At 37.3% G+C, this 18,035-nt stretch overlaps 1 protein-coding gene across 6 annotated transcripts in view; it reads right to left on the reverse strand.

Moving 5' to 3' along the window:
- Nucleotides 1-436: 436 nt before the first annotated feature.
- Nucleotides 437-18,035, reverse strand: part of LOC149935357 (ecotropic viral integration site 5 ortholog-like) — an 89,870-nt gene continuing 72,271 nt past the window's right edge. For 2 of the 6 annotated variants that reach the window (XM_090154740.1, XM_090154738.1), the window contains 14 exons: nt 4,565-4,775; nt 4,203-4,502; nt 3,865-4,134; nt 3,681-3,770; nt 3,501-3,598; nt 3,368-3,428; nt 3,247-3,300; nt 2,862-3,173; nt 2,656-2,805; nt 2,416-2,592; nt 2,212-2,358; nt 2,047-2,148; nt 1,892-1,990; nt 437-1,814 (listed from right to left, as the gene is read on the reverse strand). In XM_090154740.1, coding sequence (XP_090010866.1) covers nt 1,566-1,814; nt 1,892-1,990; nt 2,047-2,148; nt 2,212-2,358; nt 2,416-2,592; nt 2,656-2,805; nt 2,862-3,173; nt 3,247-3,300; nt 3,368-3,428; nt 3,501-3,598; nt 3,681-3,770; nt 3,865-4,134; nt 4,203-4,502; nt 4,565-4,775 — 2,320 coding nt within the window. In that variant the 3' untranslated portion in view covers nt 437-1,565. Of the gene's footprint in view, nt 1,815-1,891; nt 1,991-2,046; nt 2,149-2,211; nt 2,359-2,415; nt 2,593-2,655; nt 2,806-2,861; nt 3,174-3,246; nt 3,301-3,367; nt 3,429-3,500; nt 3,599-3,680; nt 3,771-3,864; nt 4,135-4,202; nt 4,503-4,564; nt 4,776-4,932; nt 5,208-7,457; nt 7,748-15,017; nt 15,252-18,035 lie in introns of those variants that run through there. The other 4 variants (XM_090154741.1, XM_090154743.1, XM_090154742.1 and 1 more) reach the window with 4 other exon arrangements.

The following is an 18,035-nucleotide window of genomic DNA, read 5'->3' on the forward strand; positions in this document are numbered from 1 at the left end:
AAGCATTTCTTTCAACTGGAAATAACCTATTTTATTATTTCACTGTCTTGAAATACAATATGTACAGGTTCTACGATACAATGTAATAACACTTGGTCAAAAAAATAAAAAAAATATCTAAAAATAAATAACGTACTAGTAGCAAATAATTATGCATTCATTTTTCAGTTTTAAAATAATTTGGTGGTCCTTTACTTATGGTTAAAATCACCAAAAAAATTGTAAAAGCGAATTTCTTGTAAAACAATACTAAAAAAAATGTAGGCACTAATTTTGTTCAATTTTACATTATTATAGGCCAACTAAAAATTAATAAAAAGTAATTTAAGGGAGAGGATAGTCTTATTATTGCGCACCATGTTTTGTTTTTCCTTCATTGTTGACCTTTATCAAATGTACATTTTGTCTTTATGTTAAACAATCGTGAGTAAATATGTTGTTTTTAGATATTTGATTGCAATAGGAAATAAAAATTGTTCCAACAATAAATACAGTATCACAGTGGAACAGCCAAAAGCCCAATTCGTGGGAAGGCAGGGATTAAAACATTGTTAGAACAGCTCGCTGGGAGCAGAGCCAGGGTTCAGCAAAATCGCCTAAGAGCAAACGTGGGGGAGAAAACAGACTTTTATCACAATACCAGGGAATGGCCCAAAATTTAATTAGCTAATACCAAATTTTAACTTATTTAAGCTATTATCACTGGTATTATATTTGTTTATGGGATTAGAATTAGCTAAAATTTAAAACTTAAAAAAAAATTACCACAAACTATCTCTTCACAAACTATTACACAATTATAAGGGTGGGGATATTTCCTAGTTTATTTTTTATACCAGTATGTTAAATTGTAAAAACGTAGAAAAAAGTCAAATTGTCCTCTTTCTTTTGTAGACAAATAAATATTTTTGACAATTCACTCCTAAGATTTGTTTTTCCATTTCCCTTTTGTAAACAACTGCTTAAATTAAACCTCACTCTTTCAGAAAAAGCGCAATTGATATGCCTTTTTTTAAAAGTTTTTTTCATTATATTATTCATCAATGTAATAATCTATTTTCACTTTTTTTTTTTAAATATTTTTCTTCTTACAAAATTCAGCTTTCGGTAAATTTTTCGTCGTTTTTGAAAACGTGTGGTTACTTTTAAAAGAATCAGCGCCTTCCTCAATAGAATATCAGAAAGTGAATTTCTCATTTGCCATAACAACTGAGATTTCTGGTATTACAGGTTTAATTCTTCTTCTATTATACTTCTAAGTACTAGCCATTTAAACGTAGTTCTCTAAAAGGAAACCAATGTGATAGAAGTCTTTTTGACACGAATCTTCTTATCAAAAGGCATTGAAGCTTTTAAAACATATTCAATCGTTTCACCAATTGATGGGAATGACAGTCTTGATAATCAACTGAACAAAAACCGCTTTTATCGTGGCAAAACAAAAGGAATCATTTTCAGTTTTGGACTGTTACCGTTTGTCCAATATAAATCCACTAGCATCCCTAAATTGTTTTTCCCATCTTCACATCTGACCCTACGCTTCACGCAAAAGATACGCTGAAATTTCAGGCTTCCCCATTCATAACTACTTTGCTATTGGTCAACTGATGGAGAGTAAGTTGCTCGCTGGCTAGATCTTCCATAACACTACTGCTTCGGCTAAAAGACAGATTATCGAGAAACGAGCCACCATTTCCACTAACTAAACTCTTTCGAATGGGAGAACCTTCTGTGGAATTTTTGCCATCGCGGCAAATGGAATGCATTGCCAAGGCTGAAGTTAATTGCTTATTTATAGCTTCTAATCGAAGGACCTATTAAATGAAATTATGGTTTTGGTTTTGCAAAATTGGTAACTTAAAATATCAAGTTTCCTAAAAAAAATATTTACTTCGGTTCGTAAATCCACATTTCTATCCTGAAGATCCTTCATTGCTTCTTCATTATCATGACCAGCTCTGAGTTGTCCAGCAGTGACCAATTCTTGGCTCTATAACAGAGAACCATTGAATTTTCCTCAAAAATTATCTCTAAAGAACAACTTACACTTACTTTCACCTCCAAAGCTGAAACCTTTTGTTTTAACTCCGCAATTATCTGGGTTTGTTCTAGTTCCCTTATTCTGGTCATCATTTGTTCAGCAGCCATCTTAAATACATAAAATTATGAATTTCTAATGATTTGATAAAAATTTAAGAAAAAAAAACAAACCTTGGATTCAAGATCAATATATTTGCGTTTCTCTTCTTTAAGCTGAGAGAGCAACTGCTTTTCTCTCCTTTCTAAATCTTCTTGCTTAGTTTGAATCTTCACTACTTCTTCGGATTGTCTCCTTATTTGGTTCAAACTGACTTGGTTCTATAGTACACACTGGTAAGATACAACGTCAGATATTTAAAATGAGTGTTTACAAACCTGGGTTTCAAGCTCCATGACTTTCTGCCTCAACTCTTTCAATTCAGCAACAGCCTCGGCCTCTCTTAACTTTGCAGTCATTAAGTCCTCTTGCAATTGGGCCATAGCAGATTTTTCTCTTTTACGAAGGAGAGCTGGTGAATCCGTGGTTGGCTGACTCGAGTCCGCCAAGTATTTCTGAGAAAAAAAGTTTAAATTTATAAAAAATTATCAAGATAAAAAATTAAACGAATGACATACCTCCCAAGAAGCTTGCAAATCAGATATTTTTTGACGACATTCTTTGAGTGAGAGCGTAGCTTCGGCTTCTCTTAATTTGATAGTAATCAGCTCTTCCTGGAGACTAGCCACAGAATTATCCGGGGTAGCTTCTCTTAGGGTTTTGTTAGTCTGCAAATACATATATATTAATAAAAACCTAGAGCAAAGAAAAAGTTAAATAATACCTCTTCTAATTCTTGAATCCTTTGTTTTAGTTCTTGCATTGTTACGTGACTTTCAGCCTCTCTTAATTTAACAGAAACTAGCTCATCCTGAAGTGATTTTAGCACATCATCAGCCAAACTCGTTAATGAGGCGGGTTGGGAACTGGTTTCAATTTCTTTGATTGTCTGGTATGCCTTTTCCAATTCTTGTTGGGTGACCTGTTCTTGTTGTTTGAGAGCAGCTAACTCTCTCTTTATCACATAATTATCTTCAGCTTCCTGCGCTCTTATCACTTGCCCTTGAATGAGGCGGTCTGCCAGAGACGCGCTCTCCTACAAATTTAAGATTAATTACGTCAAATTAAATGACTCTTTTCCATAAATATAAATGAGAGCGACTATTTACTTGTTCTAGATGCTCAATTCGGTGTTTAAGTAGTCTGTTTTCTGTTCTTAATCTCTGTTTAAAATAAAAATTTAAGATAAATACAACTGTACGGATATCCTTGAATATACAGGATACAGACCCTTAATTCAATTAAGTCTTCTTGTTCTTTCACTTTCACTGTCATGTAATCTTTTTCCAGTCTAAAGAAGGATATTACGTAATAAGTAAAACATCCTGTATTAATAAAGCATTAAGTGACAAAAGATGCCCACTTTTTCATTTTCTTCGCATTGTATTTAACTTGTAATGCCAAACTGATGAGGTAATCGGGGTCAGTTTCACATTTTGAGGGCATCTCCTTTTGGAAATACTGGAAACAAAAATGGATAAATATTTAATGTTTGCAGCTAACTAAATTAAAATTGCAAAACCAAACATTAACAAATACACACCCTTAACATTCCTTCCATGTCTAACTGTAAAAGATCCTCTTTACAGCACTGAAGGATTGCTATGGCAATTCTGAAAATCATCTCCATTCCCTAAAATAGGAATGTTTTAGAATATATTGAGCATTCCCGCTATCTTCCGATTGAAAGTAAACTTTTAGATGAAATGAAAGGAGCAGGTTCTTACTTCTGATAGAAAGAGATCCATGACCCGCGAAGCCAGATGCATGGGCAGGGTGGAGGTAAACAGAGTAAGGAACCACGAAGAAGCGTACATGGATGTATGAAAACTTTGGGATTGGAAGTGCACGTGAAGTTCGGAAAGAAGTTCCTGTACAACGCACTCTAGTTGATACATTCGTAAGCCAAGCTCGGCCATACTGGGTTTGTACATTTCACGTAGTCTATAATCATGCATAAGCTGTACAAGCACCGCAAATGCTTCTTCTTCAGGCATCTTTTAAAATTAATCATAAAAATTATTCTCAGTCCAAACGAGTAAGCTGAAGATACCTAAAAACGTACTTGTAATAATAAAAGTCCCACGATAAAGGCACTACCTTGACAGTAGCCCACTTCTCGGTCATGTAAAGAGTAAGCTTTCATGACATTGAACAAGCCCTCTTGACCCGGTCCATCCTTCTCACGAAAAAACTCGTGTTCCGGGTAAGTTCGAGCAATATCTCTTCTAATCACTTTTTCACATGGTGAAGTAGTTTTCATGTACTCTGCGTACATCTCGCGTGCGGGGCATGTTTGAGCATTGCAAAGGAGTTGCCATACAATGCCCCTGAAGTGTTGAGGAACTCCTTTACGCACCAGATCCTGCGGAGAAAAATATTGTAAAAGCTATACACCTAAAGCGGCAGAAAATATGAATAATATACCTTAACATAAGAATTTTTCTTCTTAATGTAACTATCCCATTCGTTAACAAGTCGTCCCCAAAGTAACCAAATATCTTCCCCATCTTCTTCTTGGGCTGCACCAGATTGTTGGCTAGTGCCTGAAGTGACCGATACTTGACTCGTGTCGGATGATTTCCGGGAATGACCAGATGTCAACGAATTTAAAGACTTCGCGTCTGATTCTAAAAGTCTGAAATGAAATTTCAACTATTATTTATCAAGGAACATCAACGATTACTTAAAAAAAAACGGCTGAAACGGTAGTTATAAATCGCGGAACTGGAAAACCCACAGTTAAAAAAAAAAACTACCTACGCCAGCGAAAACTAACAGGATCCGATTCTCACCCCTGAATTTCTTGGATAACGCGTATTGCCATGGCTCGCATTTCATTGAAGAAGACGCATCGCTATTTTTACGCGGGGCCCGCTTTCGCGAAGACGGAATTTCTGGCCGGATCGATTAAATTAAATCAGCTGAGAGCGCAAACGTCAGTATGATCCCTCTGAAAGCCAGCCGCGCCACTAACAAAGTACTTCTCTCTCCTGTTTTCTCCCGAAAGCGAGCGAAAAACGGAAGAGACGTGGCTACTTCCAAAACGAAGCGGGAAGAGAGAGACCAGAGGAGAGACTGAGGAGCGCGACAGAAATGGGATCCTAGCGACCGAATGGATAGGGATGCTCTTGGGCATACGAAAGAGAGAGGGGGGAGGGACAAGGGGGCACGAAACGAAAGGATTCTACACAGTAGATCCCGAGAACCGCTCTGGGATGAAACTCGCAATGTTCGCCACGATAACTTTAACTCACCCATTAAAATTTTAACTTTTATTAGCCCATTCTGTTTTTTTTTGCTTACGACGCGCTTTTCCCTTCTAACACTAACGCCCACAAACTGGTTTTTCCCTTCTATCATGTTACATCTTCTTGGAAGATGCCGCATTTGGCCTACGGGGGACACAGAAATAGGCCAGCCCTCGTAGATGCGATCTTGCCGCAGTCCCGCGGGTGGATAGGGAATAACCACTTACAAGGATACTAGAACAAACTTTCGTTTAAATATAAAAACATTGTAAATTTATACAACACGAATTTTTAATTAATCCGTTCTGCTATATTCGAGGGGTCGGACATTTTCCTGTTTTGTGTACGGGATTTTGGATTTTTAAAAAATCCAGGATTTTTTATTGTGGATTTGTCATACAAAGTCTATGGGAGCAAAATTCTTGGATTTGTGGATTTTTTCCCAAATTTTGTACGGGATTTGGCCAAATAACCGACCCCTCGGCTATATTTACATATTCCGTTGCATATTTCCGCGGCCAAAATATAAACTAAACGCCGGATTACCTTGACCTTATTTTCAAGATATTAAAAACAGGTGGATTTTTTTTTAATAGGTATACGATAGGACCTTTAATTTAACCGGGTCCATTATCGACCCCCCTTTGAATTTTAATTGAGGTAATGTACATGTAGAAGGTCAGATATATGAAATGAATACTTTCTTTTAAAGATCCTTTCCATTTTATGAAAAACAAAGGACATTGATTGAAAACATTCGCGAGGCATTTTCAAAAATACACGACAGTCATAGTCGGAAATTCACAGGCCCAGCCCATTCCGAAAACATTCCTACGTTCAAGATGTACGTGTGTGCTAAAACAAAAATAATAGAAAACGGAAAATGCGTTGGTTGTCTAGGTTTAGTCATCGCGTAAGGGCGTCAAAAACGAGTTTGAAAACTTTATTGGTGTCCTCGCGATTTAAAGGCACGGAAAGAAAGCAGTACCTTCCATCAATTTTCAATAGCGAAATAAATACACCTTAAATAATAGTTTATAAGAAAGTCTCCATTTCCGCGATTAACTAACAATGTAAAATTTGTAATTTCGTCATCGAAGGATCTTTCGCACTGAGATACCATTGAGGCTAATGATCCGTACGTACGGCGGTAATGATTTGCTACAATGCATCGAAGCGGGTTTGTGACCCTAAATATTTTCTACTCACTCGCTTTAACAAAGAGATATAGAAGTACTGATAAAAAAATCGCGTCACAAAAAAAAGGTGAAAAAAAAAAGTGATTATCCATTTTTCAAGCATAAAACCCAGACAACCTACCCACGAACGTGTCAAAAATTATATTTGCACGAAAAATTTAACGTGGGAAAAAAGCGAAAGATAAAAATTTTAGATTTAATTTTTAAAACCCGCCAAAAATTGTACTAAAGGAAAAGACGTATAGGTAAAGATAGTTCCCGCCTAAAGGTCAAGCGTAATTTGTTTCGCCTCTTCCCAAAAGACAATTACATTAAGTGCAACAATCGTTTGAATTATTAATGTAAAAGATTTTTTCTTCGGCGTAATGGACTGAACACACCTGGCACTTTAGAGAGGCATGGTTTAAAAACGGCCACGTAGAGATGAAACGTCAGGTAGGCTAGTACCTTCGTCCGTGATAAAGTGGCTTGATTGAAGCGACCAAAGCCTAATTTTAGCATCCATTTAGAGTAGCCGTATTTATAATGTTACTTAGCAAGCCTAGAAAGTCCGGAGTTGTCGAACCATAGCCCGGGAAGCGGACCTTATCGCGTAATAGACCGGACTATTAAGTTTCCGACGGAGAGAAAAAAATCACCCATTATAAAACGAGTTTTTGTATTTCTCTCAGAAAAGACGCGTGGAATTTTAAATATATTCACGGTGCACGCTTCATTGGAGTACAAAATTCGCGAATATTACCCTTCGTTGAAAAAGGAGTCATTAAATAAGTTTCAATAACCCGGCAATAATTTCGCAAATCTAGGCCTTGGCTCGGGTATAATAATAAATTTTCAATCGGGAACGATAAAGTTAAATAATAATCATACGTGTCCGGGTTGACGTTGGAAGAGCTTCTGGAGGACACTGAAGACGCGTACGTCGAAGTGCTGCCAGCCCCGTTGCCAGAACCAGTGGTGGCGGAGGTGATTTTAGTGCATAAGGTGTCAAACGCTTTCTTGAGTTCCGCGGCGTTGAACGATTTCATCCTCATCAAACCATGTTCTGACATTGACGCGTTCTTCGGCACCGCACTGTCTACGCGGACGGGATGCCGGCGAGGAGCCGCTTCCGAGAAGAAAACGCGGCCGACTGATGGAGGAAACCCTAATATTTCACGCGGTTCGTGCGGGGAAATGAGCGTGGTAACGCGACTTGAAACGCCAAATAAGCCTATGACCGATAAAAGATTATTTTCCCCAATTGGCGGGAGCTAAAATATTGTAGGTTGAAAATCAAGTAGTGATTTTTTCCTCCAACTCGAGAGGAACGAACGGTTCGCCAGTGCGGGGTTGTCTGCGCGCCGGAATCTGAATATATTTTGGGAGGCTACGAAGCGAAAACTCGCTCTCCCACCCGCCGACCATAACACCCAAATTTTTCAGAGTGCTCGCTACAAACGGAGTGGAAAAACTATCCGCAACTCGTCGCGATAAAAATTCAACCGCCAACCGAGCTTACTTCTACGCGCCAAACGGAGGACTTTACCCCCTCCCCAGAGCTTTATCTTAACTGCCAGTTTAGTCAACAGTACGGGAGCTCTAATAGCTTGCCCATTTTCGCGCGTTCGCGTTTTATAATCGTATTTCGCCGGTAATTTCGCGTATCACAATTTGTCTGACGATGAGATTATGGAAGAGTGGCCCCTATCTAATATCCCAAACTTCACAATGTCAAACTGGCTGATAAGAGCCGCTTCGTTCTCCTACTTAACGCGGGATTCCATCGTACTCGGAAACTTCAATAACTTCTCTCAGCGTGCCTAACAATTTGTTGACGAAACGCCTTGTTCGACCGGAAGTCAAACGCGTGGGTGGAAGGGGGCGGGGGTAAAATATAAAGGCATATTTCATCTTAATAGTCGATCATCAATGGAAAACTACGCTTATTTATTATCACCCTGTATAATTTGAGAGCTTAAATTATTACGACGAAGGAGAGAGTATTCAATTTAGTCAAAAAGTAGTAAATTATAGCACGTCGTTGTAAATATTATTATTATTGCGAGCGATAAAATGTTTAAGATTTTAATTGCACACTGCAGGGGATAAGGTTACAAAACTTTGCATAAATATTGAATGCAGCAGGCCTACCGCCTACACAATCCTATATTTTTAAATATATTCTTTAACCAGCGGTCCTATAATTCCTATATATTTAAACCTATCTTATGTTGTCCTTTAACTATAAAATCCAATATTTTTATCCCTATATTATCCTTTAAATTCTTGAAACGTCCTATAAGTTTCAGTTAGTGTGTTTCTGAAATCTATTTATAAAATTTCATTTTGTAATAACGTTTTTTTAGCTGAAATTTGCATATATTCCATATTTTGTTAATTTTTTGTCCCATATCATCCAACACAATATTTGTGTCCTGTATAATCCTATAAATTGACCAAAATAATAATAAAATTATAAAATTTCGCTTGCTATGACAGGAATTTACAGGTGGTTAAATTCAGTAATTTTTATCGAAAGCTAAACTTTCCTTTTTTCACGTTCTATTTTTATTTTATCATAAGTAATATAATAACTATAAGCATGACAATTAGCCTATGATTTTATACAGACAAATTTTGAAAATGTACAGGGTATTAAAACAAATCCTTCCAATATAAAATATTATCGAATAAATTGTGAATTTAAAAGACCATTTATAAAAAAAAAAGGAATTTGAAATGCAAAAAAATGTCGTCCATCAACTAGGCACCTCCCGATTAAAAGGGAAAGTGATTTTTTTCCCTTTAAACAAGCAATCGGGGGAAGCCCCTTTAAAGGGTAAATTGGCCGACTTTCGTTAAAACCAGCTCGCGAGGATTTCTGTGAATTTAAAGCGGTAAACGCCAAAAAAAGCTGTGGTACTGCAAAATCAATCAAGATTTTCCCGATCGTAAACAAAAACCTTTTAATGCAAGCACCCGCGGAGAAAAATATCTATACGGCAAGATCCCACACAAAGCCCGGCCATTCTTCGCGCGTTCTAAGAACGCCCACGGGACCGCGCGGGGGGAAGACCAACTATTTCTTCCTCGGCTTCGCGACTTAGCTGATAGCGGAGTCAAAGGCGGGGAGAACGTTAATTCTCGTAGGGCTTATTTCTACGTCGGTGAGAGCTGGCAGTGGGAAGGCGAGCCGCAAGAACGCTCCAAGATGGTGGCTTGGCGAGCGAGAAAGCCGGTTATATCATACTAAGAAAGTTCCCTATTAGTGACGCCACGGCGCTAGCGGGGCCGATCCAGAGAGGCAAAGCGACTCTGGCTCTTAATGCGAACAATGTCTTCCATTGTATCCGCATCTCGGTCTCGCTATTTTGCCACACTGTAATCAAGACTTTCGATTTCTTGCTTTTTTCCATACTCGGTTTCAGCCTTGGATATGTTTTTAATCAGCGGAGTGATATTCTTAAAATTATGTCGAAGCACTGACTTTTACTATTTTTTTAAAGACCCCACCCCCTTAATTACGTAAAACCAGAAGTTTAATAATATATATATATATATCCCGGGTTCGTACAAAATTTCCGAAATTAATTTCCCTGACTTTTCCAGGTTTTTCCTGAACGTTGTTGTAGAATAAATGAATGGTTACAGGTAAAATGTTTATTTTAACACACTTTATAAAAATTCCTTAATTTTCCCCCGACTCTTTGGGGATCATTTTCAAATTTCCCAATTCCCCCCCCCCCCGACTCTTTGGGGATCATTTTCAAATTCCCCAATCCCCCCCCCGTCTTTGGGGGTCATTTTCAAATCGCCCCGCCCCCGACTCTTTGGGGATAATTTTCAAATTCCCCGATTTTCCCCTGACCTTTTCTAGGGTCATTTTGAAATTACCCGATTTTCCCTTGACCTTTTAGGGTCATTTTGAAATTCACCGACTTTTCCAGGTCGTGTATATTCAAAATTATTCCTATTTATTGTTTAGGCTATGGAAAACTTCCGACTGCTACTTAAAATAACTTAAAATTGAGGTTCCTGTACAAAATTATAATTGTAACATTTCATTGACCCCACCCCGGTAACATTTAGTAACGCTTGTGCAAACGCATTTCCCCCTTCCCGCGTCGCATCAATTTGTTTTCAAGTGTGTAGTTTCGCATCCTTCCGCTAGGGCACTAAATACAATATTCAAACGCGAGGCCTTGTATGAAAATATTCTCAAATAAATAAATTTCAAGAAAACGCCAAGGACGAACGTGTATGGGAGTAAACGTACTTTTATCGCGCGCAGACTGTTTACCCTACACCTTTCCTCTACGCTAAAAAATATAAAATTTAATAGCGTGGGTTGAAACAGGTTAATAATCCAGGCGTATATGGTTTTGTTCGAAACCCCAAATAAAATTCATAATTACCAGATAACTTTAAACAGGTGCGAACTAGACCCTTTCAGTAAAACCGTTACAAAATATAGATAACCAGAAGTTTATAGTATATTTATTACGAGATAAGTGTCCAATTAGGCCTTTAAAATGAAACTTGTACCTTTCCTATAGTCCATTACTTCGTTTCAAGGTATGAAGTGTAAAAATTACGCAGCGTAGGAATTACAATAAAATTCTATACGACTAATATAAATCCAAGGTATCCTATATGTGAGCAATCCATTGCCATTTATAGTGAAATTCTTCACCAATAGGCCTTTCTATAAATTAACGTGGCCATCTTGTTTACTGTTTTTTACTCACTTCTACAATACTTCCTCAGCTCCCCCACTAAAGAGAGCTAGTGAATTCATCCATAGATTTGACTGCACAATTTCAAGAAAAAGTTGGGCAGTCATAGCGAATTTATGGAAAGGCCTATTATTGCGTGGCGGTCGCTATGCAGCAGACATCTTTTACGCTCGGGCGTACGTTGAGATCCAAGTTAATAACATTAGTAGGATAAGTAAGAGTATATTATATACTTTTTATCTAAGTGAATATCGTCTTCCAAGCGAATAACATGAGTAGGATAAGTTATAGTATATTATATACTTCTGATCTAACTTGTAAGTGAATATCGTCTTTCAAGCGAATAACATGAGTAGGATAAGTTATAGTATATTATATACTTCTGATCTAACTTGTAAGTGAATATCGTCTTTCAAGCGAATAACATGAGTAGGATAAGTTATAGTATATTATATACTTCTGATCTAACTTGTAAGTGAATATCGTCTTTCAAGCGAATAACATGAGTAGGATAAGTTATAGTATATTATATACTTCTGATCTAACTTGTAAGTGAATATCGTCTTTCAAACTAATAACACGAGTAGGATTACTAAGAGTATATTATATACTTCTGATCTAACAAGGAGACTACCCGAGGTGGTTACCACCGATTTTGTTGAAACTCGGGGGTTAGGTAGACGTTATGGTTGTATGAAAATTTCCAAAGGGAGAAGTTGCAATGGGTTTAGTTTTTCTATGGCAACCGAAAACGTTTTTGACCTCTCCATTTAAAAAAGCATGGGAATTTCTCAGTTACCCAAATTTTGTTAACCAAAATTGATCAATTTCAGCCAATATCATTGATCAATTTTACCCAAAATATGTCAAATTCCTCTTTTTGGGTAAGTTTTGAAAATGTAATTTTTTCAAATTTTTTAAGTAAGTAATTACCGTTAATTACCCTGTGAAACCGAGAAAATCCCATGCTTTTTTAAATTGAGATTTTTTGGTTTTGAGAGATCAAACACATTTTCGGTTGCCATGGGAAAACTTAAGCCCATTGCAACTTTTCCCTTTGGCAATTTTCATACTACCATAAGGTCTACCTAACCCCCGAGTTTCAACAAAATCGGTGATAACCACCTGGGGTAGTCTCCTTGTAAGTGAATATCGTCTTTCAAACTAATAACATGAGTAGGATTAGTAAGAGTATATTATATACTTTTGATCTAAGTGAAAAACATTTGTAGGATAAGTACGAGTATATTATATACGTCGGATATATATCAAAATATTAACGTCGCTTTAAGTAAGGAGTAAGTGGGTTTAGATAATCCGAAGAGGGTAAATAGGTTGAAGATTTTTAATTGACGTCCAGGCCACCGTAGATTATTTACGCTGCCATTATATCATTTCTGCTTGGCCAAGATCCCGCCGTTGCTGGCTGGGATTATTTTAATAACAAAGGGACACACAGAGAGCCAGAAAGCCGCTTCGGCAGATAGAGTCGTTATTAAAATGAGCCGACACAAAAGAGCCCGGCTCAATTTGGGGGGCTCTTGGAGGGGGTCCTTCTGACAGATCCAATTTCGCACTCGCCTCGACCCGACAAGAACGTATTAATTCTATCATCACCACCCCTCCCCCAATAATACGCCGACCCCCCGTTCCCCGGGACAGCTAAGGAAAACAACAAGACGCCTTAATTAGCAAAAGGATTTAATTAATTCCTGCCGATCGGGCCCTCATTAAAAATACGGTAGCGGAATTTGCAATAACGGAATGCGAGCGACAAAGTCCGAGTCGACACTTTCCCGACATTGTTTCGCACCGACGAAATTGTCTAGGACACATCGAAAATATATTTATAAAATTTTATACACAAATAAAGCTATGTTGTTAAAAAGTTAGTAGAAATTTAGCACGCGTTCTAGCTACAACATTATCAAAAGATTTACATTCACAAGGTTCCCAGTTAATGGTGCTATTACATAAATAGGAATTACAGGTTAAAAATTGAAAAATTAAGAGAATTATAGGTTGAAAATTGAAAAATTATAAGATAATTATAGGTGAAAAATTTTAAATTATATTAGGAATTATAGGTGAAAAATTTCATAATAATAGAATAATTATAGGTGACAAATTTAAATTATATTACAATTAAAGGTTGAAAAATATTAGCATAATTATAGATGAAAAATTTAAAAATTATATTAGAATTATAGGTTTGAAAATTTTTAAATAATAGTATAATTATAGGACTAAATTATGATCAATTTTAAATCTGTTTTATAAAGTTAAAATATAGAAACACCCAAGTTTTGAAGCACGTATTTATCGATGTAAGAGAGATCAGAAAAAAACTTCAAATCCTCGAATCTGCTATCAATTTTTATAACGATAAAAATGGCAAATTAAATATTTAACCGAATCTGCCAAAAGTATGCGAAACGTAGTTTAAATTTGTTTAATAATAGGATATTAAATGATCATTTCCGAACTATATGATCCCAGTAAAAGTAACTCAATATTGGCAGTATACCCCTCGTCGGGGCAGGTCAAAGGTATTACCGTATTAAAATATTTACTCAGTTTCAAAACAGTGATAGCGTGGAATTTTCGTTATCTCATATTAATTGAAAAATGTTCCCATAAATTGAGTCCCACACACAATAGCCTTTACTGTAAAAGAAGCCCACGCGTATATAGCGGGCCATTACACGTCATTAACTTAGATCTCGGAAGACGACGGCGGGCAAAGCTACCGGTCATTTGGAGAAAGAGGCCCCAAATCTCCAAACAAATTAACTGGGCGCTAAAACAAAAGGGCGAAGGGATTTGGGGGTTTAAAAATTGACGCAACTCATTTGGAATTTGTAGAAGCCAGACTACAAATCATTCCAAGGGATTCAATTAAACCGCGTGTTTCCGTAGACTTCTTAATCTCCGAATGGAACCCCCCCTCCCCCTCCCCCGACGTGGTGGGATTTCAAATGAAAGAGCCGAAGATGTAGGTGGGTTATTCTCTAAAGGCCCTGCTTTTTTGGCAACTTCTATCTCCCATAAGCGTACACGGATTAAATAAATAAGACGGTGGAGATAAAAACAGTTTCATCCGTGGAGGGGACTCATTAGAAATCAAAGTGAACTGAAATCAGATAACGATTTAAGGTCTTTTTTTATATCGTTTTAAGCATCCCAGAGCTGTGGCTACAACACTTTTTGGTTTTACTTTTTAAACTACGTCGAAATTTATTTTCCTTTGCAAACATTTTTTATTACCGATATTCATGAGCAATTTAAAAAACAAAATTCATAACTGGTTTAACGAGGAAAGGTTCGAAAACTGGGTGAACCCTTTGGGTATTAAAAAACCAAACATTACTCTCTTTTTAAAGGAATTAAACGTTTATTCTAATTTTTGCATACACGTCGGGTCTAAATTACGGTCTTGAAAATAATTTTGAGGGTAAACTTTCCTTTATTAAAAGCTAAAAATAACTCCACAGATTACCTAACCAACGAAACATTGAAAAAGTTGGAAATTCAAATACCGATTTATAAAGGCGAAAATTTACACTAACTCACACGCTGAAATAAAACGCGTAGGTGGACAAAATTTAATTTATCGATTTTTTAAATCGTCTTTCTCTAACGGGACAGTTTCCATAAGACCACGAAATAATATTTTTCCCAAAAAAACCAAAGGAATTTTGAGAAAACTCACCGACTCTCGATCAACGGTAAAGATCTCCATTTTCGAACCGCTTTGAGCAGCAGTTCGTACTTGCTACCTTTCGCCATGACGGATTCGCGCGTTCTTCGCGACCAAGGAACAATTCCGGCAGTTAACCTTCCCAATTTCGGGTAATCAGTGAAGAAAAAGCGAGAGTGACCTCCAAATATACCTCTTTCAAAAAATAACTAAAAATCTATCGCATTGAAATACCTTTCGACTGGAATATATCGCGTAAAAAGAGAAAGTGAGATTTACAGAAACAAATATAGATAAAAAACTTTCCCCGTATTCGACGACAAGCAAGTTGTCAAACCGCTCCCCCCCGTCCACCCCAATTCCTTTCAACAACCTCCAATCGCAAACACAAGGGGGCAAATTATTATTATGAATACGGAAAGAAATCAGCGGAAGGTTCTCAATAATATAATTTAGGCGTTCACCCCTCAATCAGCTAGCCCCCTTCCGAAACCTGGCATAATTGTTACTCTTTGGTGAAAAGAAAAATTTCTAAAAAGAGTTGGCGGATAATTAAGCCCGCGAAAATCAAACCAGATGGTTCTTAATAAGAAAAAATGGCAAAGTGATTAATTTTAATAATTTCTCGAGCCCGAAATTCGAGGGCTTCCCACTGTTGCTTTTCTCCCGATGACGTGAATTACGGCGGTTCTTCATTGGCCGGTGGAACTCGTTTGGACGTAATCTGATATCTGGATCTTTATTGGTTGAGTGGTTTGTGGGGGAATTTGCTAAGCGCGTTTTTGCATTTACGCAGCGAAGATGACCCGATTTCCTCGAGCAAAAGAACCTAATTTTGGTGTTGGAACTGGAAACAGTGTACACTGTGGTTTCTATTTAATTAGCCTTTGATCTACGAAGTACTGTAGTACCTACGTCACAAGACGTCACCCATACTTTTTCTATAAAAGAAACACTTTGTCAACCATGTTTCATCCTATAGGGAAAACATTTTGTCAACCCTATATTTTCTTACAGGGAAAATATTTTGTCAACCACGCATTTTCCTAAAGGGAAAACATTTTGTCAACCACGCATTTTCCTAAAGGGAAAACATTTTGTCAACCACGCATTTTCCTAAAGGGAAAACATTTTGTCAACCACGCATTTTCCTAAAGGGAAAACATTTTGTCAACCACGCATTTTCCTAAAGGGAAAACATTTTGTCAACCACGCATTTTATTACAGGGAAAACATTTTGTCAACCACGCATTTTCCTAAAGGGAAAACATTTTGTCAACCACGCATTTTATTACAGGGAAAACATTTTGTCAACCACGCATTTTCCTAAAGGGAAAACATTTTGTCAACCACGCATTTTATTACAGGGAAAACATTTGGTCAAGAACGCATTTTCTCACAGGGAAACATTTGGTCAAGCACGCATTTTCTTACAGGGAAAACATTTGGTCAACCATGTTTCATCCTATAGATAAAATATTTTGTCAACCACGCATTTTCTTACAGGGAAAACATTTTTGTCAACCACGCATTTTCTTACAGGGGAAACATTATTTCAACCACGCATTTTACTATAGGGGAAACATTTCCCCCAAAATGGCGTCCACGACCTACACTCGCAGCGATACTACTCTTTCTATGTGAATCTTTTACGTGACGTCATCATTCATAAAATGAACCTTTTCAACGGTTACGTAACTCCCCCTACTACCTGACAGTATTAATTTTCAATGAATAGATCGCTAAAAGCTCGTATTAATTAACTTTTAATTACAGTCGGTCCTAGCTTCGACAGTCCTCCCATAGGCGAAAAGATGTTACAAAATCATTTAGAGAAAAGAGATCACCTCGAACTAAACCAAGCAACACTATTCGAGGGGGGAGACGATAATAAGTATGAAATGTGTAATTGGTCGACCTTCTTGGCATTATCAACGTTTCGACCTCGGGCGAAAGTCGGGCTCGAAATCTGGAACAAAATTTCTGTTTTTACTCTCCCTCTTTCAGCTCGCGTTGGGGGCAGCTTTCGGTTCCTCTTCAAAACGTCAATTAGCGGTAACAAGTAATTAAGTGAGCGAGAAAGAGACACAAAACGATCTTGTTGTTTTAACGACTATTTGGGCGGCCATTTCTCCGCTTGGGAAAGTCTTCGTTCTCGATGGAGTACGCGGACTCAATAGGAATTCAGTAATGGTCCCGCGACGTCACCCACGCTCTTTTACATATAGACAAAAATGGCGGCCATGAAGTTGCAACTACTCTATTGAGAAAAAACGTCACTCTTCTTCGCTAGGGGTTCGAAATCAATTTGTTCATTTTGAGTACGGGATATTGAATCTCCAAGTGATTTTTGAAATCAAACTGATTATAAGATTTCAGACAGGGTTCGTACAAAATTTCCGGAATGTAATCATTTCCAAATTCCCAGACTTTTCCCTGAAATTTTGGAATCATTTCCAAATTCCCAGACTTTTCCCTGACATTTTGTAATCATTTCCAAATTCCCAGACTTTTCCCTGAAATTTTGGAATCATTTCCAAATTCCCAGACTTTTCCCTGACATTTTGTAATCATTTCCAAATTCCCAGACTTTTCCCTGACATTTTGGAATCATTTCCAAATTCACAGACTTTTCCCTGACATTTTGGAATCATTTCCAAATTCACAGACTTTTCTCTGATATTTTGGAATCATTTCCAAATTCACAGACTTTTCCCTGACATTTTGGAATCATTTCCAAATTCACAGACTTTTCCCTGACATTTTGGAATCATTTCCAAATTCCCAGACTTTTCCCTGACATTTTGGAATCATTTCCAAATTCCCAGACTTTTCCCTGACATTTTGTAATCATTTCCAAATTCCCAGACTTTTCCCTGACATTTTGTAATCATTTCCAAATTCCCAGACTTTTCCCTGACATTTTGTAATCATTTCCAAATTCCCAGACTTTTCCCTGACATTTTGTAATCATTTCCAAATTCCCAGACTTTTCCCTGACATTTTGTAATCATTTCCAAATTCCCAGAC

This window comes from Leiobunum rupestre, chromosome 7 (genome assembly GCF_980474605.1).
Source record: "Leiobunum rupestre chromosome 7, qqLeiRupe1.1.hap1, whole genome shotgun sequence".
NCBI lineage: Eukaryota > Metazoa > Arthropoda > Arachnida > Opiliones > Sclerosomatidae > Leiobunum > Leiobunum rupestre.